Source organism: Hippocampus zosterae, chromosome 17 (assembly GCF_025434085.1).
Source record: "Hippocampus zosterae strain Florida chromosome 17, ASM2543408v3, whole genome shotgun sequence".
Taxonomy (NCBI): domain Eukaryota; kingdom Metazoa; phylum Chordata; class Actinopteri; order Syngnathiformes; family Syngnathidae; genus Hippocampus; species Hippocampus zosterae.
The window spans coordinates 5113597-5134865 of NC_067467.1; the positions used below are offsets into that span (position 1 = coordinate 5113597).

The following is a 21269-nucleotide window of genomic DNA, read 5'->3' on the forward strand; positions in this document are numbered from 1 at the left end:
AGCAATGGGCTATGTGACGTCACAAACACTTGGAATTGATTTCTCTCTGTATATAGATATATCTCGTTATATATAAATATACAGTATATAGATATAAGTAGATATAAAATTAAATACATGGTTTTCAGAATTAAAATTGATAAAAAAGGATTCTTCCGCGGCGGAAGTCCGCCCCTGACGTATTTCCCTACTGCGCAGGTCACTTTCTGTCAGGAGCTCAGTCTGAGGTCTGAGGCGAAGTCAGCCTTGTTTTGGTGAGCGGTTCACGAGTCTGCTCGTGAATATTCGGAAGCGCACAAGAAACGAAAATAACTATCTAAATGTGTAGCTCGCGAAAATATTGCGTGGGGGAAGAATTATATGGCGAGGGCTATTCAAACAAGTCTGCGCTGTTTTGAGCTAGTTTCGTAGCATTCCGGCGGCGGCCGACTTCCGTAAATGGTGTGAGTGCTTCAATGTGGCGCTCGGTTTTGACTTCTCGTCGTGTGCCTGTCGTCGCCTGATTCGACGAGCCGGCTTCCTTTTTTTACTTTACCCGTCCTCTGGTCACCGGAGAACTGAATGGCGGCGGCGGCCCCCAACCCGGAGGACTCGGCCCGGAGTAGTAGTAGTGGGAGTAGCGGTGGGAGCGGCGGCGGCGGCGTTTGCGGCACCCCGAGCTCCCTGGCCGCCGACGGCGACACGGAAGAGGCGGAAGACTTCGCGTCGTCCTCCCACTGCTCGGAGCTGTCGCGGCGGCAGAACGAGCAGCGCAAGCAGGGCTTGTTCTGCGACGTCATGCTCGCCTTCAGCAGCGGCGCGGCGGCCGGTGGCGTCCAGACGTGCGAGTTCGCGGCCCACCGTTCGGTGCTGGCCGCCGCCACCGACTACTTCACGCCGCTGCTGGGCGGACAGTTCTCCGAGTCGCTGTCTGGCCGCGTGGACATGAAGGAGTGGAGCTCGGAGATGGGACCCGACCCCGAGACGGTGGAGAGCGTCATCCAGTACATGTACACCGGGGAGATTCGCGTCAGCACCTGCAACGTGCATGAAGTCCTGGAGCTGGCTGACAGGTACCGTTTTGTACTTATCTGCACCACCTCAAGAAACACTTGCAATGCAGGATATAGTCATTTCATATAAAAATCATCCCCCGTCCCCATATGTCTAAGCAATGTGTTTTTTTCCCCAAGTCTCTCTGTATTGTGGATTTTCACATTGCGGGTGGATCTAGAATGCTTCCGTGATAAATGGGTTCACTGTGTATCAACATGAGTGTCTAATCTACAGCTATAAAAGCAATTTTCATATGATCTATACGTATATGGAGTATCTATACTACGGTGAAAGGACACTTTGATCCTCTCCTCTTTCATCTATAACTACTTCAGACAACAAAGTGGATGACTGTCTGTGTCCTATGTTTTGTGTTGTGTTATTTTGACTCCAAAATGGCGCCGCGAGAGTGGCTGCCTTTCCAGCAGCTCCTATATTTTGTTGTTCTACTTCTTCCTTTCATAACTTTGCTGCTGTGAATTGGGAATTTCTCCATTGCGAGACTAATAAAGGTTTTCTTATCTTTCTTATACGCTATCGATAGGCTCTGTAGTATCTCACCCATGCGCTCTTGTGCCTTTTATTTCCAGGTTCCTACTGGTCCAGCTGAAGGATTTCTGCGGCGAGTTCCTGAAGAAGAAGTTGAGCCTGACCAACTGCGTGGCGGTGCACAGTCTGGCGCACATGTACACACTGGATCAGCTGGCCCTGCGAGCGGCGGACATGATCCGCCGCAACTTCCACAAAGTGATTCAGGACGAGGAATTCTACACTTTGCCCTTCCACCTGGTGCGCAATTGGCTGTCAGACGACCAGATCACGGTGGACTCGGAGGAGGTGCTGTTCGAAGCGGTGGTCAAGTGGGTGCAGAAGATGCCCGAAGAGCGCGGCGGCTACTTCGAGGAGCTCTTCCGCCTCCTCAGGCTGCCTCAGATCAAGCCCACCTACCTGACGCGGGTGGTCAAGAACGAGCGGCTGGTGGCGGCCAACGAGGCGTGCCTGCGCCTGGTGTCGGAGGCCGTGGAAGGTTACGCCATCCGTTTTGAGAACTTCAAGTTGGCCGACCTCGAGCTGTGGTCCTCGTTCGTGGTGTCCTTCCAGCCGCGCTTCGGCCAAAACATGGATGTCATCATGGTGGTGGGCGGCGTGTCGGAGGGCGGGGACTACTTGAGCGAGTGCGTGGGTTACTTCATCTACGAGGACCGCTGGGTTAACCTTCCGCACATCCACAACCACCTGGACGGCCACGCCATCGCCGCCACCGACTCGCACGTCTACGTGGCGGGCTCCATGGAGCCGGGCTTCGCCAAGACCATGGAGCGCTACAACCCCAACTACAACACCTGGGAGCAGGTGAGCAACCTGACCACCCGCAAGCACTCCTTCGGGCTCACCTGCATCAAGGACATCCTGTACAGCATCGGCGGCCACGGCAACTTCAGCCCGGGCTTCAAGGACGTCAGCGTGTACGAGCCCGAGCAGGACAAGTGGCACAACCTGGAGTCGGCGCCCAAGATCCTGCGCGACGTCAAGGCGGTGAGCGTGGAGGACCGCTACGTGTACGTGACGGCGCGCACGCCCGTCGACACGGACAAAGACGACGGGCTGAAGACGGTGACCACCCGCTACGACACGGACAGCCACCAGTGGCAGGACGTGGACTCGCTGCCGCTGGTGGACAACTACTGCGTCTTCCAAATGGCCGTGGCCGCCACCAACTTCTACCACACGGCCTCCTGCTGCCCCAAGAGCTACAGCATGCGGGACGAGCTGGCCCGCCAGAAGATCAGCGCCCGCGTCCCGGACGAGATCCTGGAGAGCCTGCCGCCCGAGGTGACCAGCATCGAGGGCGCCGCCATCTGCCACTTCGACGACGACGTCTTCATCATCGGCGGCTGGAAGAACAGCGACGATGTGGACAAGCAGTACCGCAAGGAAGCGTACCGCTACTGCGCCGAGCGCAGGCGCTGGATGCTGCTGCCCCCCATGCCGCAGCCGCGGTGCCGCGCCACCGCCTGCCACGTGCGCGTGCCCTACCGCTTCCTCTACGGCTGCCAGCGTTACCCCATGCCTCAGAACCTGGCGCGCCAGCGGGACCGCATGCAGCAGATGCAGCAGCTGCACCGCCGCACGCTCACGCTGCGACGGCAGCTGCAGTCGCAGATCGAGTGCTGAATCGTCCGCCGGCTTGCTTGGCGGACTCGTTTTAACCACTTTTCCGCGCAATGTCCGTCAGTTAGTTTGCCTTCCGTTGTAATGTTCGCATCTGTAATTCAGCTGCCGTGCGTTTCCATTCGTCACATGGCCGTTACCGCATTCCATGGATTGTTTCCATCTGTATATCAGACTGCAAAGACAGTCCGATACACCGCAGGAGAAGAGAAGAGAGCATTCCATTGAAGTGACCATTCCTTGACCAGTTATCACCGCGTTTGGTTGGAATGGGAATAACTTCTGATTTTTTTTTTAATATATATTTTGCCAAAAAAAAAAAAAGACAAGTGTCATATTGCAGAAAGTGCAGCAGTTAGCGGCTATCTGCGCATTTGTGGACTCATTCCACTCACTTCTCCACCAAGAGGTGCCGCTTCAGATTATTAACCTCACTGCCATGCAATTAACTGACAGGCCACTTAAAATGGAAGTTTTAGCGGGACGAGCGTAAAACGACCAAGTAAAATGCGTCGCTCGTCACTGTCGTGAGAATGTGCTCGATATTTGGGGATTTTTTTTTTTTTAAATTTAAACAATGACCGTGTAAACGCCGAAACTGGACCGAAGTGCAAATGCGGCTTGCTAAAAACTGCCTCTGAAGTTTATCGAGTGTGCTCACCCGCATGGAGGAAACTCTTAACATTGTCACCAGCCACGACTGGGCCATCCCATTTATTCATGATTTCATTTGTTCATAACATGCTGCAGTGGAGCGCGCATCACTCTCACCAAACTGAGTACCGTGCTGTGTTGTGTTTTCGCCCACTTTTTTGGGGGGGGTGGTGGCATAAATTGTATGTACTGTATGTGTATGTTTGAATGTATGTTCATAAGAGTGGCGACACCGAAATAATCTCGCGGAGATGATGTTTATCTGTCTGTATATAAATAACAAAGCTGTTTATATATGTATGAACGACATTTCTCTGTGGCTCGTTCCCAGATGGAGGCTTTTTTTTTTCTCTCCATGCGTTAAACACTGTGACAATCTCTGTTCATGCAAGCGTGTCAACACTTCCAGTGCCATAACCGCTTCTGTGCAGCCTCCGCTATAGCAGACCAACGAGACAATTGTTTCATTCCCCACCCTTAAGACGAGTTCGGCGTTGTACTCTATTTATTGTTATATAATTCCTGAATGATGTACTGAAGGCATTCCAGTGATCTGCCAGATATCTTACAAAGCCAGCCATTCCTTTTGCGCCAAAAGAGCATTTTTGTTCCCATCCGTGTATTAGTCTTAAAGGGGTTTGGAGTCACCCTCGCACTTTGATTTTACTTTCTGAAATATGATTCCCGTTTAAAATAAAATACAGCAAAACGCAAACTCTTTGTTTTTGTTCATACGCTGCTGTTATTGTTGTTCCTCAGATCAAGCTTCTGAGATTTTGCAATGCTTTGTTGTGTGCATGTGCGCGTCCCCCTCTGAAGAGATTTAAGATTAAAATAAAGTCATCGACATTATCATTGTGTGCTCATATATGACAAGCACTCAGAAACCCTCGAAAGATCTTATCAGTTTGTGACTGCTGGGATATTACCTTACACCTGCAGTTTTTATCACCTGCAGTGATTCAGCAACTCATTTTATACTCTCAACCTGGAGTATGAATCTCTAATATTCCTACACTACATTCAGAAGGACCCCTGTTGCACAGTGAGCAGTATTGCAGTTTGTATTTGAGATTAAAATGTCACTTTACTCCAAATTCTGTGTATAGATGTTTGTATAAACTCATCATAATACTATGTACACACTACACCGCAAATAAACTGAATAACTGTGAAAGTTATCGGTGAATGCGATGCTCCTCGTACCTGATCACGTGACCTTTCCCGCTCACCACGCACCGCTTTTTTCTATGTCACGTGACTTTCTCCGCTGGACACGCACAACCCCAAACATGACCTCACTTCCCCTGGTCACATGACCAAACGTCACTGACATGCGCCTGGAAAGGAGACTTCATTTTCCACGCCCGCTTTTGCACGACACAAGCGTTGGAGCTCTATGTCATTTTCACATCGCTACCCGTTAAACGCACTTTTCTTCGAAATCAACTGTCGACGTACAGTTATCTGGAAATGGTAATTATAGCTAAAATGTTTTTCGGGGTGACTGTGTGGCGCCTGAAATGAATCCGACTCAAGCTCCCTTAGTATTCATATTCGAAGGATAGCCCCGAGCTAATTGCTGTCGTCAGGCTATAACGCGATTTAACTGTCTCACTTTTGGACCTACCGGTTGTTTTGGAAATTGGGATCTAGAAAAATGTTATGTTTATATCGGTTTATCCTACCCAGTGACGTTGTGTTTCGTAACCAGCTGACTTCCGGTCGTTTGCATGATGAAGTGACTTTTTTTTCGTCCCCGTATAATCGAAAATTAACTTTGTTCTTCAGATCTCCGAGCTGTCCAACCCCTCAGTGTGTATGAGGGACCCGCAGAGAGTCCAAGAGATCCTCCAGTGCATGCTGAAAGCGGGTTCAAACACGTTACAGGTCAGACACCTGTCACTCAAATCTGATGACATCCAAAACGGTTCAATTCATGTACTACAAAAACAGTATCTCGGCTGACGATCAGTTCATGATATACGCACTTCTCTTTCCATCTCAGCTGACTAATGATAACAAGAACCATGAAAAATTAATGTCGAGTTAAGTTGATTATTTCCCAAGGCAGATTTTTTTTCTTTGGGATTGACTCTCATTGGAATGTATGTCATTGGTGTGCGTATAATGTGGCCTTTTCCCTCGGCATTTCTCATGTGACGCGACGTGTGTTAAGTGTCTTCTTCTAATAGGTCATCTCAGACTTTGACATGACTCTCACGAGATTTGCGTTTAATGGTAAAAGATGTCCCACTTGTCACAGTAAGTAGACTTATGTGAGGAATAGATGTAAGACAAACCGTTGACTCGGCGGTTAAGAATTTGCTTTGTGTATTTGTGTGCAGATATTCTCGACAACAGCAAGCTAATCTCTCAAGAATGCAAAGGACAGGTGGGTGGAAAGTTCGATTCACATTCACAGCTGTGTCCTTTGTTCCGTGAGCTTGTCTTAAAATGTGAGTGTTCCATCACTATCATTCGCACTCCTGCCCGTCTCACATTTAATGTGGTTTCAATGTGTAATTGATTCACGAAAGTGACAATGAAGTGCACCAACAATTGGACAATGCAGCTCAACAAGCATAAAAGCTTCTTTTAACGCAGTATTTGTCTTCCTTTGACCTCAGTTGAAAGATCTGTTGAACACGTACTACCCCATTGAGATTGACTCGTCACGCTCCATCGCTGAGAAGCTGCCGCTCATGGTGGAATGGTGAGTCGCTCGCTCCTCTTCAAAATATCCGCCGTCGCCGCCGCCTTGCGTGAATGCCGAATGGGGCTCATCCGCCGTCTTGTGCCTTTGCGACCGAAAGGTGGACCAAAGCGCACGAGCTGCTGGTGCAGCAGAAGATCAGGAAGGACCTGCTGGCCACGGTGGTGCGAGAGTCTGACGCCAAGCTCAGGTCTCACACACTTTTGATTCATTTGGACAGATTTCTAGTACAAGAAATCATATGATTGCCCATATTTGTATTCAATTTTGTTTATTTTCGCCGTTGCATGCGTATGTGGCAAAATGAAGTCGTTATCATTGTCCATGACCTTTTCCAGACAAAACAAAATCGGGTTCAAATTGCAAGCCGTTTATACATAGAAACCAAAGTGGCATTAAAAAAAGCGAAATAAATTGATGTGCGCTTGCGTAGCTGATGCGAATGTGGGCCTCCGTTACAGGGAGGGCTACCAGCTGTTCTTTTCACACCTGCACCAGCAGAGCATCCCTCTGCTCATCTTCTCGGCTGGCATCGGCGACATCCTGGAGGAGGTCATCCGCCAGGCAGGAGTCTTCCACCCCAACGTCAAGGTCTTCTCAAACTACATGGACTTTGACCAGGCCGTAAGTGTTGAAAATCTGTCTTGAAATGAAAGCTGGCCGTGATTGTCGGAACTCACTCAACTCGAATACACATTGCGCAAGTGATGACTCGACTCCACTGGCTTGAAATGTCAAGGTTCGGACTCTAGGCTAAACATGATGTGACCCCCCCCCCCCCCCCCCCCCCGCCCTTCCTACCAGGGCGTGTTGAGGGCCTTCAAGGGCGAGCTGATCCACATCTACAATAAACGGGAGGGCGCCCTACTCAACACGGGACACTTCCAGGAGTTGCGAGCCAGACCCAACGTGCTCCTGCTCGGAGACTCTCTGGGCGACCTGACCATGGCCGACGGTGTGCATGAAATGGAGAATGTCCTCAAGATTGGCTTCCTCAATGACAAGGTGACGCCAGAGACACACACACACACACACACACACAATCTTGTTGCTTTTAGTCAACCGAAAATTGACACGCGTGCTTATATAAACCTGTGCTTTGTTTTTGATGGGGACGTTGTTGTTCAGGTGGAGGAGAGGAAGCAGTCGTACTTGGACTCTTACGACATTGTGCTGGTGAAGGACGAGACCCTGGATGTGGCCAACGCTGTGCTGCTCTACCTCACGGGAAACGAGTAACGCGCTTTTGATTTCGGGAGACGCCGGACACTCCCAATGGACTCTTCCTGTTGTTTTCACTTCAGTCCTCCTGTTTGTATTCTACTTCCCGTTTGTTGACACGGGATGCGTACGCGCTTGGGCATGGTGCCACTGCAGAACACGCGATGTGTTTTTAAAGATTCTATTTTTTTTCAATTCTAGACTGGACACATCCAGTCAGTCCTTACATGAATGTGATGTCATTTTGTCACCTGTGTTTTAAAGGACACTTGGGGGGTAAAAAAAAACTATCTCACAAAAACATTTTCTTTAGACTCTTCATTAAGTACAACATTCAATACAAGAACGCTGGAAGATGAGGTTGTTCCGCTTCCGTCTCGAAGTTGGCAGGTTCCGAGTTTGAATCCCGGCGGTAGTTTTCTGATGTGAGACGGCGGAGGTGTAACTCATGTTGCGTCCTTTTCATTATTCCATATAGTGGCTTGGTGGACATCACAGTGTGCAGATAGCTCGGGGGGCGGGGGGGATCTTCTTTTACAACTCGTCCCTCTCGTCCGTTTGTAGCGTCACCTCCTGGGCGACGATCTTCCCGTCCTTGTCCAGATCCTGACTGTTGAACATGTCCCGGATGATGTCGTCTGATGGCACGCCGGGCCTCAGGCGGCCGTTGCCCCGCTGCACTTGCAGCATGATGAAGTCGGAAAACTGCGAGGAAGAGGGGGACTTCATGTTACAATTTTATGATTTACAGATATGATTACACAGGGTTCCCATGGGTCCTTAGAGTTAATAAAAATCTATAAAAAAATAAGTTGGAAAATTATGTTCTTAATTTTCCTTAATTTTCAGGCAAAGCTTCTAAAATCAATAAAAATCCTTCTAAATTAACCTTTGGTGTTCATTTCATTTGTGTATGGGCCGAAAAAAACAACCGTGTGTGTTTTTTTCTACCCATCTCCCTCTCTTGTGGTTTCTTTCTGACTTCCGGGTTGAGTAAACGCTGGCGCTTTTGGCTGCCGCTGCTCAACCTGCATTGTGTTTTATATTTTTTTTGTTCCTGATTGTAAAGTGTCCTAGGTTGTCTTGAAAGGCGCTTATAAATAAAATGTATTATTATTCTGATGTATAGTAAGGTGTTTTTGGACGAAAAAAACGACCATGTATAGTAAGGCGTTTTTGGCCGAAAAAAAACGACCATGTATATTAAGCCGTTTTACCGAAAAAAAACGACCATGTATAGTAAGGCGTTTTGCGCCAAAAAAACGACCATGTATTGTAAGGCGTTTTGAGCCGAAAAAAACTACCATGTATAGTAAGCCGTTTTTAGCCCATTTTTAGCGGAAAAAATGACCATGTATAGTAAGGCTTTTTTTACCTAAAAAAACGACCATGTATAGTAAGCCGTTTTTAGCCGAAAAAAAACGACCATGAATACTATTGTAAGGCGTTTTTGGCCGAAAAAAACGACCATGTATAGTAAGGCGTTTTTACAGAAAAAAACGACCATGTACAGTAAGGCGTTTTAAGCCGAAAAAAACGCCCATATATAGGAAGGCGTTTTTAGCGAAAAAAACGGTAATCATGGTCGTTTTTTTCTGTAAAAACGCCTTACTATACATGGTCGTTTTTTTCGGCTAAAAACACCTTACTATACATGGTTGTTTTTTTTCGGCTAAAAACGCCTTACAATAGTATTCATGGTCGGTTTTTTTCGGCTAAAAACGGCTTACTATACATGGTCGTTTTTTTCGGTAAAAACGCCTTCCTATATATGGTTGTTTTTTTCGGCTTAAAAAGCCTTTCTATACATAGTCGTTTTTCTCGGCTAAAAACGCCTTACTATACATGGTCGTTTTTTTTCGGCTTAAAAAGCCTTACTAAACATGGTCGTTTTTTTCGGCTAAAAACGCCTTACTATACACGGTCATTTTTTTCGGCCAAAAACGCCTTACTATACATGGTCGTTTTTTTCGGTTAAAAACGCCTTACTATACATGGTCGTTTTTTTTCGGCTAAAAACGCCTTACTATACATGGTCGTTTTTTTCGTCCAAAAACACCTTACTATACATCAGAATAATAATACATTTTATTTATAAGCGCCTTTCAAGACAACCTAGGACACTTTACAATCAGGAACAAAAAAAATATAAAACACAATGCAGGTTGAGCAGTGGCAGCCAAAAGCGCCAGCGTTTTTTTTTTTATTAAAAAATTTATTAAACATTTTATTTTTCTGAATTAGTTAAATCATTTTAATTCAATTATTTTGATATTACACAATTGTACTTTTTTTACTGGCTATAAATACTTTGAACATGTTTTGAAATAATTGCTCGTTGTAAATTCATTTTGCATTTATTTAGAAATTACAATTTGCATGAATTATGACTAACTATCCATCCATCCATTGATTTAAAATAACTATTTGACATACACATGTCCGTTTTCAAAACCAAAGGACAGGAACGTTTGCCCAGCCCCTTAAATGGGTGACAACGAAGGGACGCGGGTTTACCTCTTGCAGGGGAACGTGGCCATCGGCGTCCAGGTCCATGGCGGTGAACAGGGGTTCGGGGACGTCCCCCAGCCACACAAACATGAAGCCGTTGGGGACGCCTTTCTGCAGCTCTACAAGCTCCAACTGGAAAAATAGCACAGCGCTGCCCGGAACCACGCCAGCTGCACACACAAGCCATCCAAACACGGGACACATCATGAGGTACACACTTCAAGAATCACACTCAATACCGGAGGTGGGGGACATCGGAACAAACGGCACGATATATGCTGTTTGACACTTGACTTAAATATAATATTTCCAAAGGCATGAATGGACATACATCTATTCAGTACATGAATACGTTATACTTTTTTTTACATTTAAGATGAATAGTATTGTTGAATTTATCTAAAAAGGGGATTTGGTGATGAGAAAAAAAAGTCAAGAATTGTAATTTGGTACAGAAAATCAAAATGAGTACAACAAAACAGCTTAAGTACAAAAATGAAATGGAACAAAATCATGACACAAGATGACGTAGGTGCATTACAGTATTTGCTTTTGGTGGGCCACAAAAAAAATGAGGTGGGACAGATTTGGCCCCGCAAGCCTTGAGTTTGAAACTTGTGAAGGCCACTTTAACTGAATGTGAAATATACAGAATGTTTCTTCCTACCTCCGTTTTCCCCGTGACCAAAGTGCGGCGGGACCACCACCTCCCTGGCCTCACCCTCGCACATGCCCAACAAACCCTGCTCCAGCCCCGGGATCACGTCATTGGCTCCCAGTGTGGTGACTGACGGCAAGTCTTGCTCGTCCCTATGCGCATGCACACACAGACAAACAATTCAACTATTCGTCCTTCAAAAATAACTTGGAAAAATGTCAGAAAGTCCACTTTGGGTGTGTGCGGAAACCTTAGATGCCATGCGGGCATTCGTGCTGTTGCCACGGAAACGTAAAGAGTAGCAGAGCGAGCCCATGCAGGGAGTGAACAGCGGGCGGCGCTCACGAGGAGTACAGCAGCGTGCCGTCCATCAGTGAGCAGTTGTAGCGGTAACGGAGCCAGTCGTTCTTCTCACTGCCAGACCCGCATTCTTCGGGCCGGCGCACCACTTTCACCTCTACCTCGTCTTTAGGGTTGTGGAAGTCCAGCACATGGATGTGGAACACCAGTACGGCCGAGCCGGGGATAAGATCACCTGTGACGTTTTGTACACGGGGGGCGAATTTTAAACGGCAAACGGGGGACAGTCCGAAACGTTTCATGTTAAAAAGCTTAACGCCGCTTAATGTCTGAAAAATATGATCCCAATTCATGTGCACATCTTCTACAAACTTACTGACGCCTTCTCCTCCATACGCCAGGTGAGGCGGCACCACCACTTTCCTCTTCTCGCCCATACAAAGACCCTGCAGGGCTCGGTCTATGCCCGTGATGACAAATCCTCGGCCCACGTATGTGTTGTATGTGCTGTTCCTTTGGTAGCTGGATACACACAAACGCATGACTTTCTTTTCAACAGACAGGACTGAAAGATTAAAGCCGACTAATGGTTTCACCCAGTGTGAAGTGCAACCCCTAATATACAGGATAGTCACTCGCCATTTTCAGCCCCCCCCCCCACACACACACACACACACATCAGTGGTTGGATTACAGAAGACGGGTGTTCACCTGGAGTCGAATTTGGTGCCATCCTGAAAGGTGCCATTGTAGTGATAGCGGATAAAGTCCCCCACGGCACTCCGCCGCGCACAGTTGTCTGGGACTTCCAGGACCTCAACCGCGACGTCATCTTTGTTGTTGAATACATCCACCATCAGGACCTCAAACACCAGCGTGGCCTGGGGGGGGACCGCACTTCCTATTGGGGGACACGCCATGTTTCTAGGATGCTACACAGGGAGTTACGCTGGAGGTCACAAAATGGCGGCCTTTTCATACCGTGTCCTTTCTCTCCATAGGCAAGGAACGGCGGGACGATGATGATGCGTCTTTCTGCGATGCACATTCCCAGGAGGCCTTCCTCCATGCCCTCGATCAGGTCGCCTTGCCCCAAATACGTGTCGTAGGTCGTGTTATTAGTGTAGCTAAAACACAGATGCACGTAAATTATTGTTTAAAAATACATAAAGACAACAGAAACACACCCACTCACCTGGACAGAAAGGTTTGCCCGGATAGCAGGGTGCCGTTGTAGTGATAGCGCACAAAGTCGGAGGCGTTAGCGGCGCGTACGCATCGCTCAGGTTTGCTGAGTGTGCGGATTTGAACTTTGTCTTGGGGGTTCCAAATGTCCAGCAGCAGCACGTCGTACACCAAGATGGCGTCTGGCGGGATCACGCCACCTGCAGGGTATCCATTTGAAAAAGATAAAAAGCACTTGCATTAAAGCGTAGAATAGAAAGTACAGATTTTTAATGCAGGGAGTATAAGTAAAAATAACACTCAGGTATTTGTACTTGGTTACTTCCCACCACTGTACGAGCGTTACCTGTTCCTATGCTCCCGAAGGCCAAGTGCGGCGGGACGGTGATCCTGCGGCGCTCGTTGACACAGGTGCCCAGCAGGCCGCGGTCCATTCCGTGGATGAGGCGGCCCACCCCCACCTGACTGATGAACGCCTTTCCTCGGACATGACTGCACATAAGCGCAAAATGAAAATCTAGATGCAATTCATAATTTAAGGAATTTATTGGGGATAAAAATAATTAAACGACAAGAAAATTGGGGGCATTTCAATTTAGATTTTTTTTAAATGAAATTAATTCATTATAAATATAATGTGTTGAACACAGGCTATGTAAAATTATATATAGCTATCTGAAAAAATAGTTTTTATTGCGTTTCAGATACATTTGTTCAACTCACAAAATTTTCCATTTTTTGTTGTATTTACGGTAGGGGGTTGAAAATAGTTAACTAAGGAAAATCGTTGGACAGAACAATATTAAATTCTATACTCATCTGAAGGGGATTTTGGGAATCACACAATTTGTAAAGCCTGGGATTAACATTTGGACTACCGGGCCGCCCTTTCATTGATTAAATTAGTACAAAATAAAAATAACTTAAAATACAAATTTCTTCAGTTGTTCAGCAAAATCACATAATAACATGCTAACTTTTGCGACACGGCGAGTTATTTTAAAAAGTCACCCAGACGTGCATTCGCAGGTCTAACCTTGGCGATTAAACTCAAACAAATCATAACTGACGTAAAAAAAAAAGCTCACCTCGAGTCGAACATCGTTCCGTTCGACTGGAAGGTTCCGTTGAAGTGGTACCGAACAAAGTCCTCCGTTTGGACCTCGCGGGGGCATCGTTTTGGCATGTGATACCGGTCCACCACGACGTCCAGCGGCGGAGACAGCTCGGGCTGACATTTCACCGCGATGACGTGGAGGAAAATCAGCAGAGGAAACATTCCGACTTTAGGGACTGAATAGGAAGCCCGGTCTGACTACGCAGAACCGAACCAGCAGTACATCTTGACAATAAAACAATAAAAAGTTAGGTCCGAAGACGAGTTTCAAAATAACACGCAGTTCAACATTTACAGCGTCGAGCTGTCCCGTCTATCAAATAACGCAACTCACCGATTATATAAATTGATGTCATTGCAATTCACGTAATATATCAATTGAAGTAGACTAGATTGAATCTTAGTTACAAGGTTGTTTTTGATCGACTGAGCCCATCTAGTTTTTATTTTGAAGGAAACAGAATTAACGACATTTTTCCTGCTCTGTGCATTTTTCCTCTAACTTGACTTATCTTCGTCGTCGTGGCTGCGAGAGAAGACTGAAGGGGGAGAGGGGAGTGGTCCTTAATGGAATTGTGCAGACGTGTAACTCTTCATGAGCCTGATAACAGCAGTACACCCCCCCCCCCCCCGCCCAAAAAAGGGAAAACAAGTCACGTGGTGACGTGTGCACCAAAAACAACAACTCAATTTTCCCCACATCTGTCAATCCCTTTGGTGACTGATGGCTGGGGTCAAACATGGTCCAAAAGACATTTAATGCTGCAGTGACAGTTTTTTTTAATTTATAATGTTTAAGTAATACGTTTTCAATAATTTCTGTCTCCACGTGTATCATCTGGTCATATTGGTTGCAGTGCGGCAGGAAGTTAACACGCACATGCAGATACAGTATTTCCTTTTGCTTAACATTAGCATATATGCAATAACTTTTTTGTTGAAAATTAAACGTTTTTAACTATTCAGTTCTAATTCGTGGTTTTTATTGTGTACTCCGGGCATGCTTTTTCAAATTACGATTCGTGCAATTTAGCAAAAATAAGTGGCATTGCGTAATTGCTAGCGTTGGGGCTGGGGGCCATCAAATTCAACAAACAAGAGGAGTCCAGTTGCCTCGATTTTCTTTCATTTATAAGTTTGCAAAACAATTTCTGGATCCACTTGCCTCAACTAGTCAGATTGGTAAGAATGTATGTAGAAAGAGAAAACACGGGCTGAAATGATGCCATTCAATTGACATTATCAACTCTGTCCCTACTGTGAAACTTTAATAATTGCATTTATGGTAAATTTACACACCTATTTTATATTTTGGCTCATAGAATAAAAAATGTGTGTCACAGGTATGCTTTGTCAAACTGACAGATTTATCCGGGAAACATTTTGTTTACAAAGGTTTGCAAAAGAATGTCACCCTCTACATGTCTAAGCGTGTCAGATTTTGTAGAATTTAAACTAGAACGTTCTATGTATAAACTGTTTTAAGATATTTAAAATTTTAGCGACATTAATGTCATATTCGTGTCGATAGTGTTGCAAACCTGTATTGCAGCCATGTGAAACAATCATGTCAAGCTACGTAAAGCACGAGTAAAACCAAAAATAAATAACTGCCTTCAAAATACAAGCTCGTGAAACAGCTATTTATGGTTCTTTTCAACTATCGTAGCACCCAAGCTATTCAATAAAACATAATACGGGAATTAAAAAAGAAATAACCAGTTGAAACAAATTATGGCGTGGATTTCGGGCAGTGAAGACGCTTATTTTTATTTTGAAGGCGTTACCCGGAAATCGTCGCATTCCATGCTCTCGCTGCCTACATGCAGCCCGTCAAAAAGACAAGTTTCCAGACACTACTTTTCCACGACCCCGTCCCGGGAGCAAGAGACGGCTGGTGACGATGCTCCCTCACGGCGTGGTCACGGCGTTTGCTTTTCTAGCCTCGGTCCTTCTCTCGGCTCGGGCCCAGTACGAGAAATACAGCTTCCGAAGCTTCCCCGCCGGCGAGCTGATGCCACTGGACTCAACGTTCGACTACGCGATGCAGCAGTACACGGCGCGCAACTGGGCCGAGAGCGTCAAGTACCTGGAGCACAGCCTGAGGCTCCACCGGCTGCTGCGGGACAGCGAGGCGTTCTGTGGCCGCAACTGCAGCGCCGTGAGCCGGGGGGACGACGGAGACGACGGGCACCTCCGCATCATGCGGCACATCCTCTTTCGGGCGGCGTGCCTGAAAAAGTGCAAAGCCGACTTGCCCGTGTTTAAACTCTCATATCCACGTCGAGACCTGCTGGATAGCTTTGAGAAAAGGACCCCTTATCGATACCTGCAGTTCGCGTACTTCCAGGTGAGAGCATATTGTGGAACTGAAGTTGTGATCGGAAAGTTCCAGTCAGTTTTCGGGGGTGACCTCCTGCCGGGCAATTAGTTGAGCTTGTGCCACGTCTCCTTCAAACAATCCCCCACTGTGATCCCTGCTTCTAAGGTGGACTGATGTGGCAAACCCCACCTACCACATCATTAGGTATACCTCCACTTGAAAATTTTAAAGCAACATTTTTTTTTGTTTAAACAACAGAAATAAACGAGCTATAGTAGAAAAGTGTGTAATTGTTTTGCTTGCACTTTATGTTTCTGGCGTAGATCAGGGGTGCCCATTAGGTGGATCCTGATCTACCGGTAGATCTAAGACGGGTCCCAAGTAGATCCGAGGAGTGTCGAGAAGAAAAAAAAACAACCAACCATTTGTGTGTCTTTGTACATGTTAGTAATATATTTTTTGTGTTAATATACACTGCACACTAATCAGTCTCTTTTTCACTAAAAAATATATTTAAAAAATAAAATAAAGCAGGTAAATCTTACATTTGTGTGTGTGTGTGCGTGCGCGCGCCGGTAAGGGTAGATCCCGTGAGGTTAGTTGATCAAAAAGTAGATCTTCGATCCAAAAAGTTTGGGCACCCCTGGCGTAGATGAATTAAGAAAATATATTTCAAACCATGCATTGATTATCTGAACCGCTTTATTTTCACGAGCGTCACGGCCGTGCTGGAGCCTATCGCGGCTGTCTTATGGGCAGTAGGCGTGGGACACCCTGAGGTAGTTGTCAGCCAATCGCAGTTATGCCCTCAGCCACCGTCGCCTAAGCAGGTTCCCTTCTCAAGATCAAAATATGAAATGCTAAGTGTGCAGTCAGTGCAAACTACAATCATAGTGTGAAATGCATATCTGACTGTCAATCAAAACTGTCTCATTCAATGGTATGGGTGTACCTGATGAAATGCGCTGTACAGACGCCGCCGGTGTTACGGCACTGCGGAGCAGAAACGCGGCGAAACGTTCATCTTCCACTCCCTCCCACAGCTGAACAACTTGGCGAAGGCCGTGTCGGCGGCCCACACCTACCTGAAGAAAACCCCTAAAGACCCCAAGATTACCAAGAACATGAACTACTACAAGACACTGATGGACGTGGACCGCTATCTCATCGACCACGAGGAGCAGCCATACGAGGTTCGACCATATATGACAATTCCAATGATTGAAGCCCAAGTCTGCTTTTCTGCGGGTGTGAAAATCAAAAAAGTGCCATTGTGTTTAGAGTGTGTTCGTGAAGAGCGTGACGCTATACAACAGCGGCGACTTCAGCGGCAGCGCTCGCCACATGGAGCAGGCACTCACCTCCTACTTTGATGCGTACGACACGTGTGTGGCCACCTGCGATGGGTCGTATGAGATCCTCGAGTTCAAGGACTTTTATCCAACGCTGGCTGGTGGGTGCGGACACACCACATACTCATACGAAGAAAAAGGTTTTGTAAATTTGTCCCATTTGGAAACAACCTGAGGCGGTTGGTCAAATGGAGGGCTCGAGGGTTCCACCCCACCACTGACGATAGTCGTCACATTGTTCTCCTTGAAGACAAAAGAAAATGCACGGATTAATTCTAAACAACTCAATAGATATAATGATACGATAGATGTATTTTTTTTTTCAATAAGCGGGATAAATAGTATAAAACAGACCCTGCATACTCGCTGGTTACCTATTCAGAGATTTTTTTTTTTAATTGTATTTGCGGACAGTTTATCAGCATGTTTTGAATATTTTTTTGGAGTTAAAAATAATAAAATAAGCATTTTTTAAATGGAAAAAAAAACATTTTTGAAGTAGATTTTTTTTTTTTTTTTTTGCGATTTCCAGGTGGGGCCTGATTCGATTCGCAGGGGGTCCACTAAAAAATAGGTCATGATGATTCAAGTCGTTCCATTCAGCTCTGTTGTCTGGCTTCATGATGCATTTTCAGTCGCAGAAATATTTGCCATTGACTCATTAAGACAGGGGTCTTCAACTGGCGGCCCGGGGGGCCATATCAGGCCCTGCATTACGAGTCGAACATGCGTAGTAGTCTTTAATGGAAACAATAGGGCAATCCTATTTCTTCATCGGCTGTTGTTTGTGTTCAGATCTGTACCTGGAGGCGCTAAGATGTAAGGTGGGCTGCGAGCAGCAGTTGACGCCCAGCGTGGGGGGCTTCATGGTGGACAAGTTTGTGGCTACAATGTACCACTACCTCCAGTTTTCATATTATAAACGTAAGACTCGTTCTCTCTCTGGAGTGTGTCATGCATTGGCAGCAAATGTACTCTATAATTCTCCGGCTCCCCTCCAGTAAACGACGTAAAGAGCGCCGCCCCGTGTGCCGCCAGCTACATGCTGTTCGACCCCAGCGACCAGGTTATGCGTCAGAACGTGGAGTACTACCGCTTCTACCGGGAACAGTGGGGCCTAGCCGACACCGACTTCCAGCCGCGGCCCGTAAGTCAACGGTCAAGCCAGCTGTAATGAAAATGCCACATTTGTCGCTCGCCTTCGGAAAAATAAAAAAACGTTTGGTCGACATGTGTCTTTTGTCTCCCCCTGCAGGAGGCCTCTATTACTACAAATTTTATATTTCGGCCTTAATTAGAAATGCAGACAATCAAGTGTAGTTTTATTTTTTTAATCAATGTTTGTCAGTTTACCATTCAGTTGTCCTTATTTGTCTGTCAAATATGATGATATATATATATTTTTTTAAACATGCATGTCATAATTTGGAGTATTTGTATTATTGCTTTGGATGAATAATGAAGAATTCCAATCTCAATGTTCTAAACCAAATTATTTGATCAATTGGTTTCCCTCTGCAGGAGGCTTCCAGATACTTCAATCAGACCACCAAGCAAGAGGAGATGCTGCAGTTTGCTCTCAACTACCTGCAAACCGAGGACGAGGTACATATACAATCCAGCACATGGGCAAAAATGGCTGAAATATAGTTTTAAAAAAAAGACCGTCAACTTTCCCAATGATTTAAAAGATGCGCTTGTGGCGTGATGGATAAAAAAGTACAAAAAGTGGCGAGCTCCCTTGTGGCGGCAGCGTGTGGTATGTGGTCAGGAGGTGTGGAACGCCAAGACGAGCATAACTCTTCAGATCACCGCACAGAGGCGGCCCATAATTTCAGGCCGACACGTCGACGGAGAGTAAAGCACCGGAAGAATAGAAACACTTCTGCTTACCGTAGTCTCCCGACTTTTCGAAGGGTGAGGTGAATCCGGAGGCAGAGGCCGCCTCCCAGCACTCTGTGCGGCCCGATGTCGAGTTCGAGGGCGTCGGCGACTACGAGGAAGCCCTCGTGTCCGAGTGGTGGCAGGAGCCCAAGACCAAGTGGGACACAGGCGAGGTGCCGTAGTGAACTTTGAAGCTGAAAAAGTAAAGGAGGAACTCATCATGTTGATCGAGATGAAAGATTGACGTGTACGCTCTTTGGCTGTCATCAGCCTTGATTGTAATATATATATTTTTTTCTACTTAAGTCTGTTTAATTGGAACAAAAGTATCTCTTGATGTCCATTTTTTAATACCAATAATTGTCTCAATCTTAAAATAAGATGGTTTTCTATTTGATCATACATCTGCATTGTTCGCGTTCATTCAGTGTAATTTATTGCTTATTTTGAATCTGCGAAGGAAGGGACGTTATATTTTTCTCCATTGTCTTTTTCTGTCTTTTGTTTTATATAAACGTTTTTACATTGAAAAATGAGGAGAAAATATTTTTTCAAACGTTATTTTAAATATGAAATGCAATTTTTTGTACTGTATTTTTCAAAATGGTATTTTATATTAGTATATAAACTTTGCATGAAAAAAGTATACATTGTACATGTTTTAGAGTACTAAATCAGCTTAAAAAATAGTAAATGAATTCAAAATTTGAATTATGAAACAAAATATTTTGCTCCATACTATTTATATATTTAGTTTTTAATGAATATAATCTACCGGTAAATGATATGTTAGAAAAATATCTAAAATGTAAGCTGTTTGTAAGCAGCAAGACAAAACACGAGAGAATTGAATTTATTTTTATTTATTTTCCTGTTAAGGATTCTCGACCCGCAGGGCTTTTCCTTTTTTAAAATTTATTTTGTCTAAATTCAAAAAGTGTCTAAAAATATGGTCTTTTTTTCCCCTCTTTTCAAATGATGATTGATAGAAGCTCTGCACATTACATGACACACGCTCTTGATTCCTAATGTGTGCCACACGAGTGCCTCTCACACAGTGCAAAGCTCAAAACCCACCCAAAAAAAGTGCAAATTCATGCACACTCACTGTCATGGTGGCACACGGGCGGCCATAACAGCCCGTTCTATAATGTAAAAAAAACAAAATAAAACTCCATTGGAATCATTCCCCTCAACCATACAGTGCATCTTAACATTCATCATAGGTTGCACATATTTACATAAACAGCTCATTATTTTTGTGACGTTGTCACTGCAGGAAGTGATGCGTTCAGGGACACAAAATGGCAGCGTTCTTGTGAGAATTTAGTAGGAAATCACACAAAAAGGTCAAATACTTTTGTCAGCTCATAACTGGCAAATGAAATAAACAAATCAGTCGTACGCATGACACCACGCGAACGCTTGGCAACCCTGTTCAGCCGGCATTTTTTTCTTTGGCTATTCTTGTCAAAATAAGAAGCAGCTACTGCAATTTTATGTATCAAACCTTGAGATATATCAAGTTTTGATACATATACTGTTAATTGAGACGCAATTATGAATCCCACTGTCTAGGCAGTCCTTGCCTGTTTGCTGCAGTCAATCACATGACAGTGGGGTGTCCTGCCGAGACCTCTGGTAGGATTCATAATTAATAGTCATCTCAACTCCTCTCTGAGCTCTTCAGTACAGCACCAATATTAGTAGTTTTACGCAGAAGATGGCGTATATGATTACACTGTACTGTTGTGCTGTCTGGCTACATCTTTTTGCTCAACCATTTGTGTTCCACCACAACATATATGCTAAGTAGCATTAGCATTAAGCTAGCAGTGCCTTTTTAGGCGATTGGTTATTTTAAACAAGGTCTAATTCTTCATTTCATGTTTAGTTTGACTGTGACAATCGGGACTGCTTTTAACAGCTTACAGTCTCCTTTTTTTTAATTTGTTCACTGAACTTTCCAAAAAAAATAGCCAAATGACAGCTTATACATTAAAAAAAAACTCAATTCTTGGATTTCAAAGTAAACGTTTGGTTTAAAAACCAAGACCAACACTAAACTTGAAAAAAAAGATGTTTCAGTAACCACAAACTAAATTAAGTGAAATACTTTTTGTTTGGAATCCTACTAATTT

The 21269-nt window shown here is 45.2% G+C and overlaps 4 protein-coding genes across 4 annotated transcripts; 3 read left to right on the forward strand and 1 right to left on the reverse strand.

The window, feature by feature from the left end:
- Window positions 1-183: 183 nt before the first annotated feature.
- klhl11 (kelch-like family member 11) lies at window positions 184-4958 on the forward strand. The gene is made up of 2 exons (XM_052048371.1): window positions 184-1052; window positions 1626-4958. The coding sequence occupies exons 1-2, from the start codon at window positions 562-564 to the stop codon at window positions 3208-3210; spliced, it is 2076 nt and encodes a 691-aa protein (XP_051904331.1). The 5' UTR covers window positions 184-561; the 3' UTR covers window positions 3211-4958.
- A 231-nt stretch (window positions 4959-5189) lies between these two features.
- LOC127589284 (7-methylguanosine phosphate-specific 5'-nucleotidase-like) lies at window positions 5190-8686 on the forward strand. The gene is made up of 9 exons (XM_052048391.1): window positions 5190-5337; window positions 5653-5751; window positions 6057-6126; window positions 6210-6256; window positions 6492-6577; window positions 6678-6767; window positions 7039-7201; window positions 7382-7582; window positions 7706-8686. The coding sequence occupies exons 1-9, from the start codon at window positions 5335-5337 to the stop codon at window positions 7814-7816; spliced, it is 870 nt and encodes a 289-aa protein (XP_051904351.1). The 5' UTR covers window positions 5190-5334; the 3' UTR covers window positions 7817-8686.
- On the reverse strand, window positions 8102-14039 carry LOC127589275 (peptidyl-prolyl cis-trans isomerase FKBP10-like). The gene is made up of 10 exons (XM_052048382.1): window positions 13541-14039; window positions 12799-12944; window positions 12463-12652; window positions 12249-12394; window positions 11979-12168; window positions 11644-11789; window positions 11313-11502; window positions 10977-11119; window positions 10316-10479; window positions 8102-8503 (listed from the first exon to the last, which is right to left on the reverse strand). The coding sequence occupies exons 1-10, from the start codon at window positions 13729-13731 to the stop codon at window positions 8333-8335; spliced, it is 1677 nt and encodes a 558-aa protein (XP_051904342.1). The 5' UTR covers window positions 13732-14039; the 3' UTR covers window positions 8102-8332.
- Window positions 14040-15370: 1331 nt separating this feature from the next.
- p3h4 (prolyl 3-hydroxylase family member 4 (inactive)) lies at window positions 15371-19661 on the forward strand. Its single transcript, XM_052048388.1, has 7 exons — window positions 15371-15919; window positions 16936-17085; window positions 17174-17345; window positions 18040-18168; window positions 18246-18391; window positions 18766-18849; window positions 19161-19661. Exons 1-7 carry the CDS (start codon window positions 15473-15475, stop codon window positions 19308-19310), a joined length of 1278 nt encoding a protein of 425 aa, XP_051904348.1. The 5' UTR covers window positions 15371-15472; the 3' UTR covers window positions 19311-19661.
- Window positions 19662-21269: the final 1608 nt, after the last annotated feature.

Excerpts from the sequence above, each read along its gene's own strand:
- klhl11 (XM_052048371.1), top strand. The coding sequence starts at position 562 with ATGGCGGCGGCGGCCCCCAACCCGGAGGACTCGGCCCGGAGTAGTAGT. Across the intron at positions 1,053-1,625 it reads GTCCTGGAGCTGGCTGACAG|GTTCCTACTGGTCCAGCTGA; the intron begins GTACCGTTTTGT and ends TTTTATTTCCAG.
- LOC127589284 (XM_052048391.1), top strand. Across the intron at positions 6,257-6,491 it reads CTCAAGAATGCAAAGGACAG|TTGAAAGATCTGTTGAACAC; the intron begins GTGGGTGGAAAG and ends CTTTGACCTCAG. Across the intron at positions 7,583-7,705 it reads TTGGCTTCCTCAATGACAAG|GTGGAGGAGAGGAAGCAGTC; the intron begins GTGACGCCAGAG and ends GTTGTTGTTCAG.
- LOC127589275 (XM_052048382.1), bottom strand. The coding sequence starts at position 13,731 with ATGTTTCCTCTGCTGATTTTCCTCCACGTCATCGCGGTGAAATGTCAG. Across the intron at positions 11,503-11,643 it reads GTATGGAGGAGAAGGCGTCA|GTGATCTTATCCCCGGCTCG; the intron begins GTAAGTTTGTAG and ends AAAACGTCACAG. Across the intron at positions 11,120-11,312 it reads GGCACGCTGCTGTACTCCTC|GGACGAGCAAGACTTGCCGT; the intron begins GTGAGCGCCGCC and ends GCATGCGCATAG.
- p3h4 (XM_052048388.1), top strand. The coding sequence starts at position 15,473 with ATGCTCCCTCACGGCGTGGTCACGGCGTTTGCTTTTCTAGCCTCGGTC. Across the intron at positions 15,920-16,935 it reads TGCAGTTCGCGTACTTCCAG|CTGAACAACTTGGCGAAGGC; the intron begins GTGAGAGCATAT and ends TCCCTCCCACAG. Across the intron at positions 18,392-18,765 it reads CCGACTTCCAGCCGCGGCCC|GAGGCTTCCAGATACTTCAA; the intron begins GTAAGTCAACGG and ends TTCCCTCTGCAG.